Here is a 17,781-nt window from a genome sequence, read left to right as displayed (position 1 = left end):
ATGGTAACAAATAAAATACAAAAAGCATTAATGAAATGACATAAAAATTCTAGTTTTAAAGTATTAGTGTTAACTTTGACTTCAGTCATGACCTAATTGAACTACTGGGAGAATCTTAGTATTCTTGTATGATCAAGAAAACAAGCTTGAATAGATGAGTATCATTTTGTGAAAGCAGTCCAAGACTTGATTGCCAGCAGTTCAGATGTAAGTAATCATTTAAATATTGAAATATTAAAGGGGACTAATGTTTGGTGGGGATTCATAGAAGTTAGCAGTCATTTAAAAAGCTGTTCTCAACCTCGATTCTGAGAGGGGCAATTTAAGGGGAAGGTTTTTTTTGTGTGTGTGGAGTAGGTCGCTGAGAAAAATACAGAAGTGCGACCCAATGGAAGGATCCTCTCTGTGCCTTATGAGATGTACTGGGTCATTTTGCTTTTAATATTCTGTTTCTTTCATCTTTGAATATCTCTGTAGTCAGAGTTATTACTAAGTCATCACTTGTTCTTGTACCTAACTTGTTTTTTTACTAGGTGGACACTGTATGATCAGTACTTGGTCTGTATTCTAATCGCTTCAGTTGTCAAACTAGAGTCAAACTTGGCTTTCTGTGTTTGTATTTTTTTCATTGTCATGTGCTTTTCTGTAGTGCCTATTTTGTGGTTCCTATTATTACTGACTGCACTTCGTAGTACAGTTTGGTTTGAATTTCTGCTCTCCAAACTGCTGCTGCTGCCATATAACTTTCCACTTGATATCTAGCATGTGCATCAGGGCTGTTGATTGCGTGGTTTTTCATCATCTGCTCTTTGTCTCAGTGTAATTCAGGGTCTATATTTGTTTTTGACAAAGAGAGGGCAACAATCATAACTGCTTTGAGTGCTTTGCATTTAGAAATGAAGAAATCAGGTGGGAAGTTTGAAAATGAGCTAGTAACTTTTCCTTATAGGCAAGAAATACTGTGAAGAATATTGCTGAATAAAAAAAGAACTTTGAAACACTGCAAAGAAGTGTGTGAAATAGAAAATAGTTTAATAAATACATATATATATATGAAATCTTTGTGCTTAGCCACTTTCTTCTTCATTTAGAAACTGTCAGAAGCAGAAAGTTAAGCATTTTAGAGTAGTGTGAGCTAAAGGTGTTTTTAATTCCTATTTTTTGCAGACTTTGATATTAAAGCAAATAATGGCCTCTGAGAAGTGTTACGGCTTTGAATATTGAATAATGAGATGGTTTACAGAGTGTTGCAATAGTTGGGATATGTTAAAACAATCAAAATTGGCATTTAACAAATTGTTTACTATGTGGCAAGAAAAAAATCTCTCATGCTGAATTGAGTGCATCAAGACTGGCCTGGCATGGCATGCCAAAAGAAAACCACATTCTCTTTTTGTGGTGGGATTGAGTACTGAGGTGGGAGGGAAAAGATTTTATGTGGATTGGCAAAAGAGTTGGGAATGGTGGCAACACAAGGTGCCTTTACTCTCAAACCTTGTAGTCAGCTGTTATTCATATATTTCAGAAACAGTGACCTTTGCTGTTTACCATTGAGTTTACAAGAAAAAAGTGCTGAGGTAGGTTCTTCAATGATACACTGACTTCTTCTGACAGCTCACTAAAATAAAAAGCAAAGATGCTTTGAAATGAAAATGGAAAACTGTGTTGTGAAGTATTTAATTGCAGGTGTGGGTTGACAGTATTTTAAGCTAGAGCCATTTATCTTTGAAAAGGGAATTCATAGATACCTCTGAGAGGTTTCTCATCTTTTCTTGCCAATGTCACGTGTCTACTTTTGGATTGCACTGAGCACGTCCACAAGTGGTGCTTGTTCCTGGTTTTAGGCCTTCTTGTTAAGTGTCTCAAAAAAAAAAAAAAAAAAGGCAGATTTTTTTCTGTTAAACCAGGTCTGGATTACCGTATTTTTCCTGAATGTTCAAGCAAGGAACACAGTTTGTGGTGTGTGATGAGAAAAAAAAAAATGTTGCTGTGAATTATTCTTCATTAGCAGTTTTTGAATGGAGCTATTATTTCAAAAGAAAGGGAATTTTAATCTTGGGGCAATGAATGCAAAGTGAGTATGTTATTCTGAATTAAATGAATTTCTATTCAGGAATGTTTTTGCACTGGTTTGGCAGTACATATTAGAGAACATATTTTTTCTGCAGGATTTCTGTCCTATTTTGCAAGTGGGCAGTCCTGTGCAATAAACTAAAATCAGCACATTCTGTAATTACATAGTACCTCATGAAGGTAACAAAACTATTTTTTTAATCTTGATGAATGCTTCAAACTGTTTTGCATGAGTGCTGTCCTTTTGGCTAGCAGTGAAGCTGCTAATGATGGCTTGCTTTAACATATTAAAAAAAAATCTATTGCAAACAAGTAGTTTTAGTATGAAAACAAGATGTCTAAATGGTGTTTGCTTATAGAGTTTTCTAGAGTTACCTCCTTCAAGGTTCTGCTGGATAGATGCATCACTTCTGTACAGATAGGCCCGTAGAGACTAAACTTATTTTTTTCCTCTGCTACAGGTTGGTGCTCTATTTTAACTCCTATTGTTTATAGAGGATATGTTTGGGGCAACCTTATCTGTAAGTTTGCAGCCCCCGTTTTTTGTTTTTTTTTTTTTTTCCCCTGTTTTTTTTTTTTTCCCTCTTTCTCCTTTTAGATTTCAAGGAAATAGATGAGGTTTACTACTCAAATATTTTTGGAAGGTATTTAAGTATTTTCCAGATAGTGATGTACTATCATCATATATTATTGTGACATACTAAATGTCATTAAAATGTTGATAATACAAATGGTGTTTGGCTTCCTTCATCTTCCTAAAATCCTCATTACAGTTCCTAAAGCCAGCACTACCAATATTCCTGCCTGATTGCTGCAATGTTATTACTGGGAGAGATTGCCTTTTTAATTCCAGTGTTTGATATCTTACACGAGAAAGGAGCAGAAAGCGATGTTACACTTAAGATTTTTTTTTTAACCCCAATGCAATTTGCTGAAGCCATATAATGAACATGATTTCTGCCATATAAATCCATTAAATGATTACTGTTCATTAGCAGGCAAGATGTTGGAACTAGCTACTGTGAAATTCAGCATGGAGTTTGTGTCTGTTGTGCAGACTCGTGTCTAGCAAATGCTATTCTGAAGCCTTTTGAGTTTAGTTGAGTAACAGGCCTTGATTATCTTTTTTTTTTTTTTTTTTAGATGGAGAATATGTCCATATGGTAGATAGCAAGCTGTGGAAGATCAAAAGTTGATCCTCCATTTAGCATATAAATAGCAAGAGTTAAACAAAATTGGATGAATAGCTGGGTCAAGCATATGGCATATGTTCAAATCTGTTATCCTATTCTTGAAGGTTCTCTTCTTGTGATCAGAGAACAATAGCATGAATCAAGGAAATGGTCTAAGCACCAGATAATTATTCTGTCTGCTAAATGTTTAAGATTATGTCACAGTCACTGACTACCTAATGGAATTGTACTGTGATTGTACTCAGATATAAACTTTGTATTTAATATTTAGGGTTTGGGTTTGATTTTTAGCAGTCTTGAGAATATCCCAGTGTTTACATCGGATTTCTTTAAATTTCTAAGGTCAGCAGGCATATCACCTGTACCGAGCTTGAAGTGGTACTGGGAAATGCAGTCCTCATTCCCAATGTCAGTGACATATCTCTTGTTTAGTACAAAATCAACTTCAAGACATCAAGTATTTTCTTTCTGTTCTGAACTTTTTGCAGTTTGGTATCTCCTGGTCAAATTGTCAAGGTTAGTAGTGAGAGTAGGGACTGGAAGACCTGCAAAGCGTCAGGCATCTGGCAGGTCTGGAAAGCATTCTAGGAAAGTCAGCCTGACCTTGCCTTGTTTCCACGATGTGCCAGCTCTGGAGTAAATAAAGGTGATGCATAGCTAGCACATTGTTATCATTGAGGTGAAGTCACGTAACAACTGCACTCAGGCATCAGGCAGTCTGGCTGCTTGCTTTTTGGGTTTAGAGGATCTTAGTGCTGCAGCTCAGTGGGTTGCTTTAAACCAGCGCAGTCCTCCAGGTTCTGTAGTTTTTCCTGTGCATTGTAGTTCTTATTGTTAACCCGCTGCTGTCCTGAGATGTTGCTCTTGGAGAATGTGTTTTTAAGAAAGTAGGTGGTAATCCTAATCCTCCTCATCAGCTGCTGTGTAATGTTATCTGGCCTTTACTGGGTGTTTTAAGGCTAGAGGAAACTGAGCAAGCGATGTACTGTAGTGGGTGGCACGGAAATAGCACCTTCCTGGGGCTGTGAGAAAGCGTGCACTGAAGTAATGCTCCTTTTCAAGTTGTTTTCAGATGGCCTGCCCGTTGCCTGGAACGAGTCAGGAGAGCAGCCATATGCTTGTGAGACCAACATATCATGGGATGCACTCAAAGCTCACAAGAAAGAGCAGCATTCTTGGAGATAAGAAGGAATCCTGCCCTGGCACCGGAGCAGAGCAGCCAGAAAAACAGCCAGATCAAATAACTGTCTTGAAACAGATTGCTTTTTCTCTAATACCATGCTCTTTCTTTAGGCTTGTCATTCATGCTCAAAGTTTTCATCAAAATCATGTCAATCACTGTGCCTCACTTCTAGAATTGAGGGTTAGTGATTTTTTTTCCTCTCCTTACAGAATATAGCAATTCTTTGTAATTTACTGCTCCTTTTAGATGTTGCTAAAGACAGTGTTTGTGTCTTTGAGTACAGGAAAAATGAACTCTGAAAGAAAATTGGTCACCTGCAAATAAATACATCAGTGGTTTTAAGGGCATAGTTGTTTCAAATAGCAATTTTAGCCATTTTTAACCCTAATGGAATCCCTTGATCTCTACCAAGTATGTGCTTGAAGGTTTCTAATACAGCCACATTCACCCAACAAATTTGGATGGAATTCTTGCCAGTCCATTAAATTCTTGTGCTTTTTTTGTCATACAGGATACTGCATTTACTGCAATGAATGAGGCTTATTATAGAAGTAAAATGATGGCTGAAAATGACAGCTTAGAGTTCCAGGGAAAAGCATTAGCACTACTTTGAATGTATGAAAAGAGTTAGGGATAACTGAAAACATTTACTTGTATGTGACCACGTGTTTTCCTGAACTTTTTGGAGAGGTTCTTCAGTCATTTGAGAAACAGAGTCTCTCAAACTAGTATTTAGAAGAAAAAAAGTTGCGTCCAACCCTTCATTACATTATCACTGACATGCATAGGATTTTTCTGTAATAAAACCACATGTTAACTTGAGAGTTGTTTTCATTTCAGTTGACTTTAGATGTTTATGAGTTAGGTCAGTTAGTATGGAATTCAGCTGAGCTCTTTGTGTGTTCACAAAAAAGTTGAGGCGGGAAGGGACCTCTGGATCCATCTGATCCAAACCCCTGCCAAAGCAGGGCCACCCAGAGCAGGCTGCCCAGGACCATGTCAGATGGCTTTTGAAGATCTTCATGGAGAAAGACTCCACAACCTCTCTGGGCAACCTGTACAAGTGCTCTGTCACCCACATGGTGAAAGTGTTTCGTGATGTTCAGGCAGACACTCCGGTGTTTGAGTTTGTGCCTATTGCATCTTGTCCCTGTCACAAGGCACCACTGCAGAGAGCCTGGCTCCATCTTCATTGAATCCTCCCTTCAAATGTCTGTATACATTAATAAAATATATTTCTAAAATGTGTTCTAAAAATGATAAAATTGTTTGATAAATCAATTGATAAAATTGATAGATAAAATCACCCTCTGAGCCTTCTCTAGTCCTGGCTCAGGGCCTAGCTGGACACAGCACTCCAGGTGTGGCCTCCCCAGTGCAGAGTAGAGGGGATCGATCACCTCCCTCAACCTGCTGGCAATACTTTGCCTAATGCAGTCCAGGGCACTGTTAGTGTACTTTGAAGCAAGCACACATTGACTGGTGTTCAAGTTGGTGTCCACCAGGGTCTTTTCTACCAAGCTGCTTTCCAGCTGGGTGGCCCCTAGCATATATTGATGCCTGGAGTTGTTTCTTCTCCGGTGCAGGCCTCCGCATCTCCTTGTTGAGCTTTATGTGGTTCCTGTCAGCCCATTTCTGCAGCCTGTCCAGGCACCTCTGGATGGCAGCACGACCATTTGGTGGGTCAGCCACTCCCCTCAGTTTTGTATCATCCGCAAACTCCCTGAGGGTGCACTTTACCCAATCATCCAGACAATTAAGGAATATGTTGGACGTTATTAGACCCACAATTAACCTCTGGGGTTTGCTGACAGTGGCTTGCAAGCAGACTTTGCAGTCCTACAGCCACCGATCACCACCCTCTGGGCCAAGTGTAACTTCCCCTTGGTGAACTTCCCCATGCTGACTGCTCCTGGTCACCTTCTCCTTCATGTGCCTGGAAATGGTTTCCAGAATTAGCTGCTATGTGAACTGCCCAGGGAATGAGGTGAGCCTGGCCAACCTGCAGTTCCCTGGGTCCTCCTGCTTGCCCCTGTTAAAGATAGATACGACATTTACTTCAGTCCTCAGGCACCTCTCCCGGTTGCCTGGAAATCTCATGAATGGGCCCAGTTGTTAACTTGGTCTTACGGGCAGCAGACAAGCTGAGCACCAAAAGCAGTGTCGTAGAAGTGAGACTTTCATGTTTGGAATGAAATGACCCAAGTCTTTTTGATAGAGTCTGGGATGTCATTGAATCTCTGGCAAACAAAGATATCCTCTTTAATTCGGAAACCTCCTGTCTCTGGGTTACAAACCCAGTAGGAACATTCTAATGGAGTTGTAGTATTTCTGCTGTCTGCTTAGCTAATGTGTCTTCAGAGCACCATGCATGCCACCGAGGAAATGCGTGTAATGGCTTTTTCACAGGATCTGCTGTACTTCGAGCAGGGTTGTGGTTGCATCTGTTTCCCCTGATTCAGGGGTGCATGTCTATGTATGTATGTTTGTATAAACTACATATATACTAAATTATGGCTTTAAAAAGGGTAGGGTGGTCTTTTACACACACACACGCATATGTAGAAGTATATAAACAGATGTATTTGTATCTTGTCTTTCTCCAGAAGGGGAAAATCTGCTCTATTATATTAGTCTTCCTCAGCCTTTGCACTTCTGAAGTAACAAAGTTGTAATTCTTCCCTTTACATCAGATACAGCTATTCTAGGAAGGCTGCTGGGGCCATTCTGCTCACATTTATGGTGCTGTGTGTGTACTTGGATCACATGCTGATGATACAGCCATCATGCTACATGCTTGATGTTCTTTCTGAGCATGCATACTCTACACACATGACATGTACCTTTGGTGTGGTGGCTGTTAATGATCTTGTTTAAGCCCTTTTTAAAATATTAAGTCCTGATTTTAAAATATCTTACATTAAAAACATCTGTAGCACTTGGGCTATGTTTATAAAGTTATTTTTGATTTCATAAAAAATGAGAAATGTTTCTTGAATCCTCTTCTCACAGATCCAGCACATGTCACTTGGATTCTGTGTCTATCTTACTTATAGAGCCAGCCTTGAGTGAACATAGTGAAAGGACAGACAGCAGTCTAGGATGACAGGAATTCAAGAAGACAGTTAAAGGTTTGGGTTTCTGACAGGCATCTTCTAAATCTTGCTGAAGTAATGGAAGATGTTACTGCCTCTGAGGAGAGTGGTAGCTAACTCTTAGTCTTCCTTCAACTAGAGGCTACTACCATTTCCCTAGCAGGGCCAGGACAGCACTGGTCACTGCTTAGTGACTCCGCAGGAGCTTCCTGCACCTCCTTTGGTGAATGAAGTGTGCCCTGTACCAAAGTGTGCACAAGGGTGGTGGAAAGACGAGCAGGAGTTCCCTTCTGCTGCTCTGACAGTGGCGGGAGGCTGGGTCACACAGCTATGAGCAGAGGGATCAGAAACTGCTGAAGCACGCTCAATGGGAGGGCCCGTGTCACTGTCTTAAGAACAATCACCTCTAAAGGTTACAGTTATTTCAAGGAATAAAATCACAGCCCAAGTGTTATCCTCTTTTTTTGAAGCTTCCACTATTCTACTACTACTTTTTTTTTTAATTTTGCATGTAGCTTTGTTGTTTTGTTACGACTATAGTGCATAAAAATAGCCAATGTTGAACATTAATTTGGCTTTAGAATAGGTTTTATTGTACTTGTTTATTTACAGATGGATGTTTTTCTGAGAGATATTAAGGTTTCTATTTTTTATAGCTGTTGTATGAATTGCTTTAATGAATGTGTAACAGATTGATGCAAAACTTGTATCCACTCATTTTACAAGAACACAATTATAAAGGCTTTGTGTGGGATTTTATGAATTTTGATTTAACTAAGTTGCTGAAAGCATGGTATCTCTTTACTACACAATAAAACTTTGTCTTAAACCTTTTTTTTTTTTTGAGATTGTCTTGCAATCTAATATTCTTATTTCACATCCATCATTCTTACCTTTGTAGTGTAGTGTCTGACTTTCATGCAGCTTCTATTACCCAGTCTTTCACTTAGTTCAACAGATTTTCTTTTATATAAAAGTAGTCTTGTGGTTGGGACCTTTTTTTTTTAATGTAAAAGGAATAATTACTGTTATCATCTGTAACTTAGTGATAAGTAGTACTAATCTTCTATTAAAATACAGGAAACAATATGAGTAGTTTATAAGTGTGTATGCATGTATTTGACTGTGTAGGTGTGTTTTAGGAATAACTTAGAATGCTATCAAATAAAAGTGGATTTAAATCTGTGCTTTCAAATCAACAACTTGTGTAAATAGTGCAATTAATTGTATGTTATTACTCTTCCAAAAATTACGCCAACTATAATGTTAGGAGTACAAAATGTATGAAATTCACTGTTGATTTTAGACTTTCAGACAATGGAAAATTTTATACTTACAGCCATATTGGTAACTTTATTTTTTTGAGTATGCATGCAAATATGTGTGTGTATATACATATTATAGATATTATCAGGTGTATTTCTTATTTCTTTACGATTTTTTTAAGTTCCAGGGTGCAATAGCACAATGGTATTCAAACAAAAACTGTTGCCAACTGTTAGTGGGTGCTGTAGGTGGGATAGTGAAATTTCAGTAATGTGCTTAGTTAACTGTGTTTAGTTGTTATCTTTTTAATGTTAAAAAATAAAGTCCTTTATTGTAGCTTACTTTATATTAACAGCTTTTTTTTTTGTTGTTGGTTGAAAGAATTTGCCAAAACTAGTGGGTGGATAAATTTCTTGGTGTCTTGATAAGATATCACTTCTTCTGCACAAGCTATTTTATTACCACCTCAAGACATCAGCTTGCATGGCTTTGCTGTTAAACTTTATAATCTATTCTATTACTTTATCTAATAAATCATGGAATGATGAAATTGAAATCTTTGTGAGTTTTCAGCACTTGTTTCTGTAATTCTAAAGATACTTGATAATTACTTGGTGTTTGCTAAACAAAGCAGTAAAGCTCGGATTCATCATTTTAAGATTAATTGTGAGCTTATGCAGCAATAATTTTGTTTCTGCACATAGGTTTAAATCACTGGTATTGAATTTGGACAACGGATTTATATTTAGTACTTTGTTAAAATTAGTTTTCATTAATCATAAGAAAGTAATATATGTTGAGCGTATTACCTGGATTTTTTTTTTCTATCTGAAAAATGCTACCATGTAGTTCATATTACAAATTTTAGTCTAGTCAGAAATCTCCTTTGCATTCTTTAGGAAAATGTGGGATTCTGCTTTGCTGTTGTTGCTCGGTAACTTTTGAGAAGAAAACGTTTGTCAAGGTTACGGTTCTGTAGAGAAATAATTTTTATTATGTAATGAGGAAAGTGGAAAATGAAATGTAAAAGGCAATTGAGAATTTTTTTTTTTAAAAAAGCTTGACATGACTGAAGTAACAGTAATGTACTGAGCACCTACTGCTGCTTTTTGTTTGCAGTTGTCAAACTGATGTAAATCATATGTAGTTTAAGAAGGATGATTTGTTTATATTACATTAGAATTTAAAAAGCATTAAAAATTGGAGTATGCCTAATTAAATAGTTTTACATAATCACCGATCTGAGTAAAATTTTAACTGTAATTTTGGGTCTCTAGTTGGCATTGATGCCTTTTAAGGAGTGAAAACAAGCATGGCTGAGTTCTGATTAGCACAGAAAACATTATGCTAAAAGATAAGCACTAAAAGATGAATGAGAATGGGAACTCTTGAGCTCAAAGCTAGCCCAAACACTCTGAATTTCAACAAGAAACAAATGGCAGAAGGTGGTTGAATGTTCTATTTGGTGATACCAGTGCTGCTTTTTTATTTTTTTCTTTTAACAAGTCCCTGTTAAATATTTTTGCTATGCATTGACTATGTAACTGTATTTCTGTAGCTGGAGCGGTAAGTAAGTGGTAGGTGGAGCACTAACGTAAAAATAATTCTTTACAAATCTTAATCCCTTTTTCTTTCAGGACTACTACACCAGGAGAGACTAAACTTTTGGCTTCTGAAGTTTATGACATCCTTCAGTCATCCAACATGTCAGACATGGACAATGTGAATGAGATGAATTATCGTCGACGGAAAGCACAGTTTTTCCTTGGCAGCACAAATAAACGCGCCAAGACGGTGGTTTTACATATAGATGGCCTTGATGACTCGGTAAGGAAACCTTCAGCATTCATGTAAATAAGGCATGCTGTACTGAGATGTCTTCTGCACACACAAATAATGTGTTCAGGCTACTTGCCTGTGGCATCGTCAGTTGTCAGCAATTTCTGTGAATTGTGTTTTGAACCACAAGATTTGTATAAATTCTTGCATAAACTGAGTTTACTTAGTGTCTAAAGATGATATTTTTAAGGCAAGCTTCCTTTACCTTTAGCTGCTATAAAAAACTATCCTATTTCTACCTCTCCTTAATTTTCTTTTCTTTTTCGAGAATGAATGGCATAAACAAGGTACCTTCAGCAGTTTCACTTACTGGTATTTTGTGGTTGTACCACTCTGTTAAATTAAAACCAAAAAAAGTTCCCCTTCAGTTATGAGAGATTCCAGTTGCTGTTGTTTTATTACCCTTAATTTGGAAACACTATGTTTTCTTTGAGTTGGTTTTGCTACATCTTTTCATTGTCTGTGAGATCTTTTCTACTGTAGTGACCAGAATGGCATTTGAGTTAATGAGGTCTCACTGAGTCTTTATGTAATGTCAGAATAACTTCTACGGATTTATCTACCGTACCCCTGTAGATAACACCCCAGGGCCATGTTTGCCTTTTTACGGCTGCCAAACAGCATGTAGGCTGTTTAAGCATGTTATCCACAAGTGCCCTCCGGACTCTGTATCTTCAGTTTTGTACCCATTTTAAATGATCAAACCTGATCCTTTGCTTTGTTGCTTTACATTTTGCCAAGTAAGCGTGTCCACAAGCCCGGTTTATCAACAGCATGCCCGTCGTACTGTTTTCATAAGACCATAGTTAATTCCTTTAGAAATAACATGCTGTTCTAACTCACTTTATGCAGAGTAAATATTTTTTACAGTTTTGTCTTTCCACCACTTGCTCTGCCTAGAAAGACTGTGCCTTGTCAACTGCATTGGCTTTTGTACTTTGAAGTGTTCTTTTAATCCAGTCCAATCAGTTGTCTCAGTTTTCTTTTCCTTTTTCTCTTGTTGTGTTCTTTGTTTTGTTTTGTTCTTAAGCTTGTAATTGGTTTATTTGTTCATAGGTCTCTCCAAGAAAGAAATTTCATCTGCTTCTACTGTGAGTTTAGATGTACTGGTTATAGCTCGATTCCATCTTAAAAGCATTTTTGTGTGCCCTTTTAGAAATGGAGCCTAGCCAAATTTGCAGAGTTTTATATTTTAAGTGTTGAGACAAAGGTATTCACTGCCATTCTGAAAAAATGTAGGGTATTTAGATATTCAGATCCAGAGAGTAAAACTGCAGGCTTCTGTAGTTGCCTAGAGCACACCAGCATGCTTTCTTAGCTCATAGCTGAAGAAAAGAAAAATCTAACTGTGTGCTAGCTGGAGACAGCTAGTGTAAATAGCTCTGTATTTCATCAGTTGATTAAAGAAATGCTAGTGAGACTCCAGGTGCCCATCCAGCAGTTAAACATCCCTACAGCGCTGTTTAAAATGTCAGAATAAGTTGAGATTTTGAGAATGAAGGATGTGAACAGTAAAGCAGTTTATTCCCAACTTAACTAGCAAAGAATGTTAGGTGGGACATGCGACTGTTAGAAGGCACAGTAAATAAATGCAGGGCTGTAAATACTGTGTTCTCAGTTACCTGTGTGTCTTTTTTTTTAGTCATTTAGATTTGAAGCAAAATGCTTCTCTTAGGAAATATTGCAAATCCTACAATTGCTTGTGGATTTTGAAACCTCAAATAGTAAATATTCATCACTTCACGAAGAGAGGGGAAAGGTTCGTTGTTGTTTAGTGTGGGGTGAAATGTTTTTAAGATCTAATTACCATATTTGATTGTAAGTTTAAAAAGAAAAAAAATGAGGCAGTACTTCAGGAGTCTGTGGCATCCCCTTCAGTGAGTTTTCTAGTCTGCAGATTTTAGGGTGTGGTAATCAGTGTTCAGCAGACTAGCACAACTGGCAGCAGTAATCTTTACTGATCCCTAGCATTTGATGAGCTTTTCAAGAAGATTAGGTCTGGGTGGAGGACAAGAGAAGAGACTTCTCTTTTTGATCATCTTGCTGCCATGTCAGCTGGCTTTTCGTAGTCTTCAGAATTACCACATGGTTCAGAGTTGCTCAAATTATTTGGGCCCAGAAGTTGGCCCTACATCAGTCTCTTCACATAAAAAGTATCTGCAAGAAAAAAACCTCCTAAAACCTTCACCTGTCCTACCCTGTGCCTGTGCATCAGAAGTACCATACAGAAAGATAGCTTGCTGGGTACTGCTGGGGTTTGTGTCCCATTGCTGGAGTCAGACATACTTTGCAAAAGACATTTGGGCAGCAAGGCTGGAGGATGCCAAGCTTCGAGCTTTCTAAGGGTTCTGTAAGAATGTTGGTAAGTTTTTTGTCCTTAAGAAGTATCTTTAAGAAGACCTTTAAGAGTCTGATCGCTGAAGCCTGGTTTCGAATTGAACTGAGGTGCCTGTGAGTAAACTTGAGATCTCGGGGTAAAAAGCCAAATTCTGTTACAGAATTGCTATATACCCATATGGTCATGAGTTGTTTATTTAGGCTAACAAACTGCAAATGACTTCATTCCTGTGCCCAAAGTTGTTTTGACTTCCACTTGTGGAAGGCAGCCTATCATCTCTGTATCAAATATTTCCTGTCTGTAATAAATGCAGCCTATCTGTCAATGTTATTTTTTTTTTTTAATGGTCAAAAATGTTAACTGTTTCAATACACATAAACTTACACCAATGAATTGTTTCAAATACGTATGTTAAACTGCTGACAACAAACTGCTTCAGTCAGTTCCTCCAGAGATTAAAAAAAGTCAATTTACTTTTTATGTATGAAACTCTCCAAGGTACTGTCCAGTAGTTATTTGGTAACTAACATTAATATGCTTTGAAATAACTTATTATTTAAAATATCACAGAAACTTGGACTGAAAGTCAAATACATCATTATTTTGAACCTTTGTAATGTTGTCAGTGTATTCCTAATACAGTGCATCTTTTTTCACTTTTTGTGCTACCAGTCTCTCCAAATATATTTTACTCCCTTTTGCTACAAGCATCTTCTCATGCAAATACTAAAAGGAAAGAAAAGAGAACATTTCTAAGATAATACAGAAAAGGTGCAACTAGTATAGGTCAGTGTAACGTTACGGCACGGTGGGTGATGTCACTTGCTTTAAACATAACAAATTCGTGGGTTATCAGCCAAATGTTTTCCCCTTGAAATAGGAGTTAAGCTTATGCTGTGCAGTGATGTCCATGAGCTGCCACAGATGAAGCAGCTGCAAGATACAACAGCTGCTTTGATGCATTCAGTCAGTATGGATGCAAGGTGTCTGATAAATAGCAACTTAAACACTAACTACTCATCAATGAGCACTTCAGTCAATCAGAACTTAACCAGAGGGGACTGTTTAGCTGATCATACGGAGAAAAACATTCTTTGCTTTTCAGCACTTTCCTCTAATTATTTACAGTTGATTCCATCCTTCTTTGACTTCTAAAGTGTAAGCAGTTTTTTCTTTTTTCTTTTTTTTTTTTTCTGTTGTTGCAAGAGAGCCTAATGTTTATGCACTAAGATGTAAATTTTAGTTTTTATTTTACAAAATTGCTGTTGAGTAACCACCTGCCTTCAGATGTACAGGAATTCCTTAGCAACTAATTGTTAGCGTTTTCACATGGTGTATTATGTAAGTATTTTACTCGTGGGGTTTTTCTTTTTTTTTTTCTGTAGTCTCGAAGGAATCTTTGTGAAGAAGCTTTGTTGAAAATTAAAGGTGTTATTAGTTTTACGTTTCAAATGGCTGTTCAAAGATGTGTGGTCCGAATTCGCTCAGACTTAAAAGCAGAGGTAAGTGCTCAGTAACTCTCAAGATCCTCACGTTACTGCTTTTCTGTTATACTGAGCTCTTGCTTTTTCTCTGTATTTGTTCTAGGCTTTGGCAACAGCAATTGCATCAACCAAAGTTATGAAGGCACAGCAAGTTGTAAAAAGTGAAAGTGGTGAAGAGGTAGGATTTATATCTTTCTAAACCAATTGTTTGAGTCTGCCTGTGTCTCTAATACCTGATGCACTGTGTCCATAACACTTGATGCCAGGCAAAATTTTGTAACTGGGTCTGTTACCCATACAGTGTAAGGTGAATAAAGTGTGTCCTGTGTTAGGACATGTATCCGTAGAACGAATGGCTTTGCAGAATTTATCATTGAATTGTTTGGGAGGATGACAAAAACACTGTAATTGTTTCTTGTCTTAATGACAGGTTTTCCTGATATGAAAAGAATCAGACTGAAACTTTTTTTGGCAGAAGTTGCTGAAGTGGGAAGTGTGTTTTTATCTCACAACTACAGTAAAAGGACAACATCCTTTTGATTTATATTTTTCTTCCACGTTAAACAAAAGTTTTTCTTGTGTATCTTCAAAGCATGGTAGATTTCAGATGTATCCATTGATGCACTTGCTGTAGGGAGGGGTGGGAAGTAAGGGATCTCACAGTGTGCATGCGTATCATCCTGATATGTAGTTTTCATTTGCATTTTAAGTTACAACATTTTACATGATTTTAATCTCTTGTGGTTTATCAGATGCTAGTTCCGTTCCAAGATACTCCAGTGGAAGTAGAACAGAATACAGATCTACCTGAGTATTTACCAGAAGATGAAAGCCCTACCAAGGAACAGGATAAAGCAGTGTCTCGTGTTGGGTCACACCCAGAAGGTGCAGCAAGCTGGCTCAGCACAGCAGCAAACTTTCTATCCAGATCTTTCTACTGGTGACTTGTATTTGGTGTTAAAAGACTGTGTGAACCAACAGGGGGGCCAGTTTTCCATTGGTGTGGTGAACTGCCAAGTGCAATTTGCAATAAATTATCACAGAAATTTTAGATTACACAAATGTATGCTGCATTTTACATTTTATTGGACGTTCAGCCTGACAGGGCAGGGGTCAGAGGACAGAGGCCTCCAATCAAGTCGTTCTTTCATTTGTTTTTCATGTAGGTTTTATTGCTTCACTTTTTAAAATGGGTCCACTATTACATACCAAACATCTGTGTGTATAGAGCTTTAAGTTTGACTTCACATGAAACACACGATAGGGAGAATTCATTTAACTCAAGTCTCAGGGCCTCTGTGAATGAAAATTCTTAATAGCTCTAGATGTACATGAAATAAAATGCCCTTTTAATTTCTGCATCCCTTTTGACTAATTTCACTTAATTCCTAGGTTTTGACTCCAGAGAAAAAAAATAGTCTGCCTCTCTTTTTGCCTTCATTTTTGCCAGCTGTGTTCACAGAATGAGCATGATGTTCCCTTTTTTGCTGTTAAGCTAGAATCACTACAGACTTGACATTTATAACCCTTTTATGTATATTAAAATTGTTTCCAGTCTGACCTTAACCATCGGAGTGCTAGACCTTAAGAAAATAAGGGGATTGCCTAAACACAAATATGTGTACATACGTTGTACAGTAAATAAACTAGAACATATTTGTAATGATGGGTGTGACTGACTCATGTATATAAGTAATAAATACCACTGACTGCTGTCCAGGCTAGTTGGGAAGACTGTAGCAAGAAAAGCTCTGGTCTAATGTAGTGACAGCCCATTGCAGCTCAGTCTGAAGAGAGTAGAGGAATGTAAACTATTTGATTAAGAAATGGTGTTCACTGTTAAGAGATATTTAATGGTAACTGAAACTTTATGAACTTGAAGAGTAAAGCAGAACTGAATGCCTCTTTTGCCATAGTGCCACTCAAATTAAGGCTTTAACCCTTTTTATTTTTTTACCTAACAGATCTGATAAGTAATTACTGTCCTCTCCTAATGTCTTTCATGAGATTCCCATGAAAGTATGTCAACTTGGACAGGCTTAAAAACATGTGCAAACAGTTGGCTTTACCTTGTTACTTACAGACAGCATAGGTTTAAAGATGTCTTGATAATTTCTGTGACCAGAAATGATAATAAAAGCAAAACTTTTTGTAGGTAGATAATAATATAGACCTGAGCTGTTAGTTAACACTGTGTGCCTGAGAGTATTCAACACACAGTGCTTGAAAACTGCAGTGCCACTGCTTCGTTGCACTAGAGGAATACAGCTGAGGACTTTAAATAACATGATAAACCTCATTATCTGATGCTTTTTTTGTGGTAATGTATTTGCTGTAATATTAACAATATTTACCACTTTGGAGACTTAGAGAAAGAGTTTTAATGCATCAAAGTTAATTCCCGTGTGCCTTTGCACAAGGAATAAAAGAAAATTCACAGGCTGTCATAATACTACAGAAAAAATACTACAGAAGTACAGAGGAAATGGTGATGTAAAATAATAACACAGATCAGAGTTCACCCACCCAAGTTAATTGTCATTCTAGGACAAAAAAGAAACGAAAGCTTGTTGGCAGACTTAAGTGTCTCATGTTTTTTAATATAACTAGTTTATTTTTGATTCAGGTTTACACGCACAGATTGAAAATACAGGCTTTTCAGGGCATGTATTGCTTTAAATATGTAATATTACTCATATTGCCGTCTAGAATGTTACAGTACCAAATGTGTTTGAAAAGCCCTCTGTTCTATAGCCATGAATGCAGAGTTTGTTCTTTTCTGCATTAACATCCGTTTGCGTTCGCATTGCTGCACATCTATTTACTAAAAGACTACACCCTTTGGATCTTAATGGTTCAATACCAGTAGGTATTACAGTTTGTTTGTGCATTCGGTCTGTAGGTGTGCTTTTATGACAGTATTGCAGCTCTTGTAGAACAGTTTATGGCATCTGTAAAAGTTTTTGAAATATATTGTAAAATAATAAAGGATAATATAACTAAATGTATGACTGCTGATGGCTTTTTATATGTGGCATTCAAGTTTTTTGTGGTATTAGAAGTACATCTTGAATTTAACAGAGAAATGCGTATTAAGAGTTGCAGTGAGATCTTTGCATATCACTGTTTTTGTGTATACGTTTCAAGCATGCTTTCATTTTAAACAGTTTGTGTAAAGAATAGGTAAGCAGAAGCTACTTAAGGACATCTCATCATTCTTAGGGCATTTTTAGAACATCAGTTGTCTTTGATGCTTTGCAGTATGTATTTCGTTAGGGAAAACAAGAATCAACATTTGTTGAGGTATCTC

The 17,781-nt window shown here is 37.3% G+C and overlaps 1 protein-coding gene across 1 annotated transcript in view; it reads left to right on the top strand.

Annotated features, from left to right (window-relative positions):
• The window catches only part of ARMC1 (armadillo repeat containing 1), a 30,957-nt gene extending 13,484 nt beyond the window's left edge, over positions 1–17,473 (top strand). Inside the window, exons 4-7 of the mRNA XM_082755254.1 lie at positions 10,448–10,637; positions 14,373–14,489; positions 14,575–14,649; positions 15,224–17,473. Coding sequence (XP_082611380.1) covers positions 10,448–10,637; positions 14,373–14,489; positions 14,575–14,649; positions 15,224–15,415 — 574 coding nt within the window. The 3' untranslated portion in view covers positions 15,416–17,473. The remainder of the gene's footprint in view (positions 1–10,447; positions 10,638–14,372; positions 14,490–14,574; positions 14,650–15,223) is intronic.
• The last annotated feature ends 308 nt before the right edge of the window (positions 17,474–17,781 follow it).

This window comes from Aythya marila, assembly GCF_965140915.1.
Source record: "Aythya marila genome assembly, chromosome: 2".
In the NCBI taxonomy this organism is placed as follows: Eukaryota; Metazoa; Chordata; class Aves; order Anseriformes; family Anatidae; genus Aythya; species Aythya marila.
This window is presented reverse-complemented; position numbering and strand designations above follow the sequence as displayed.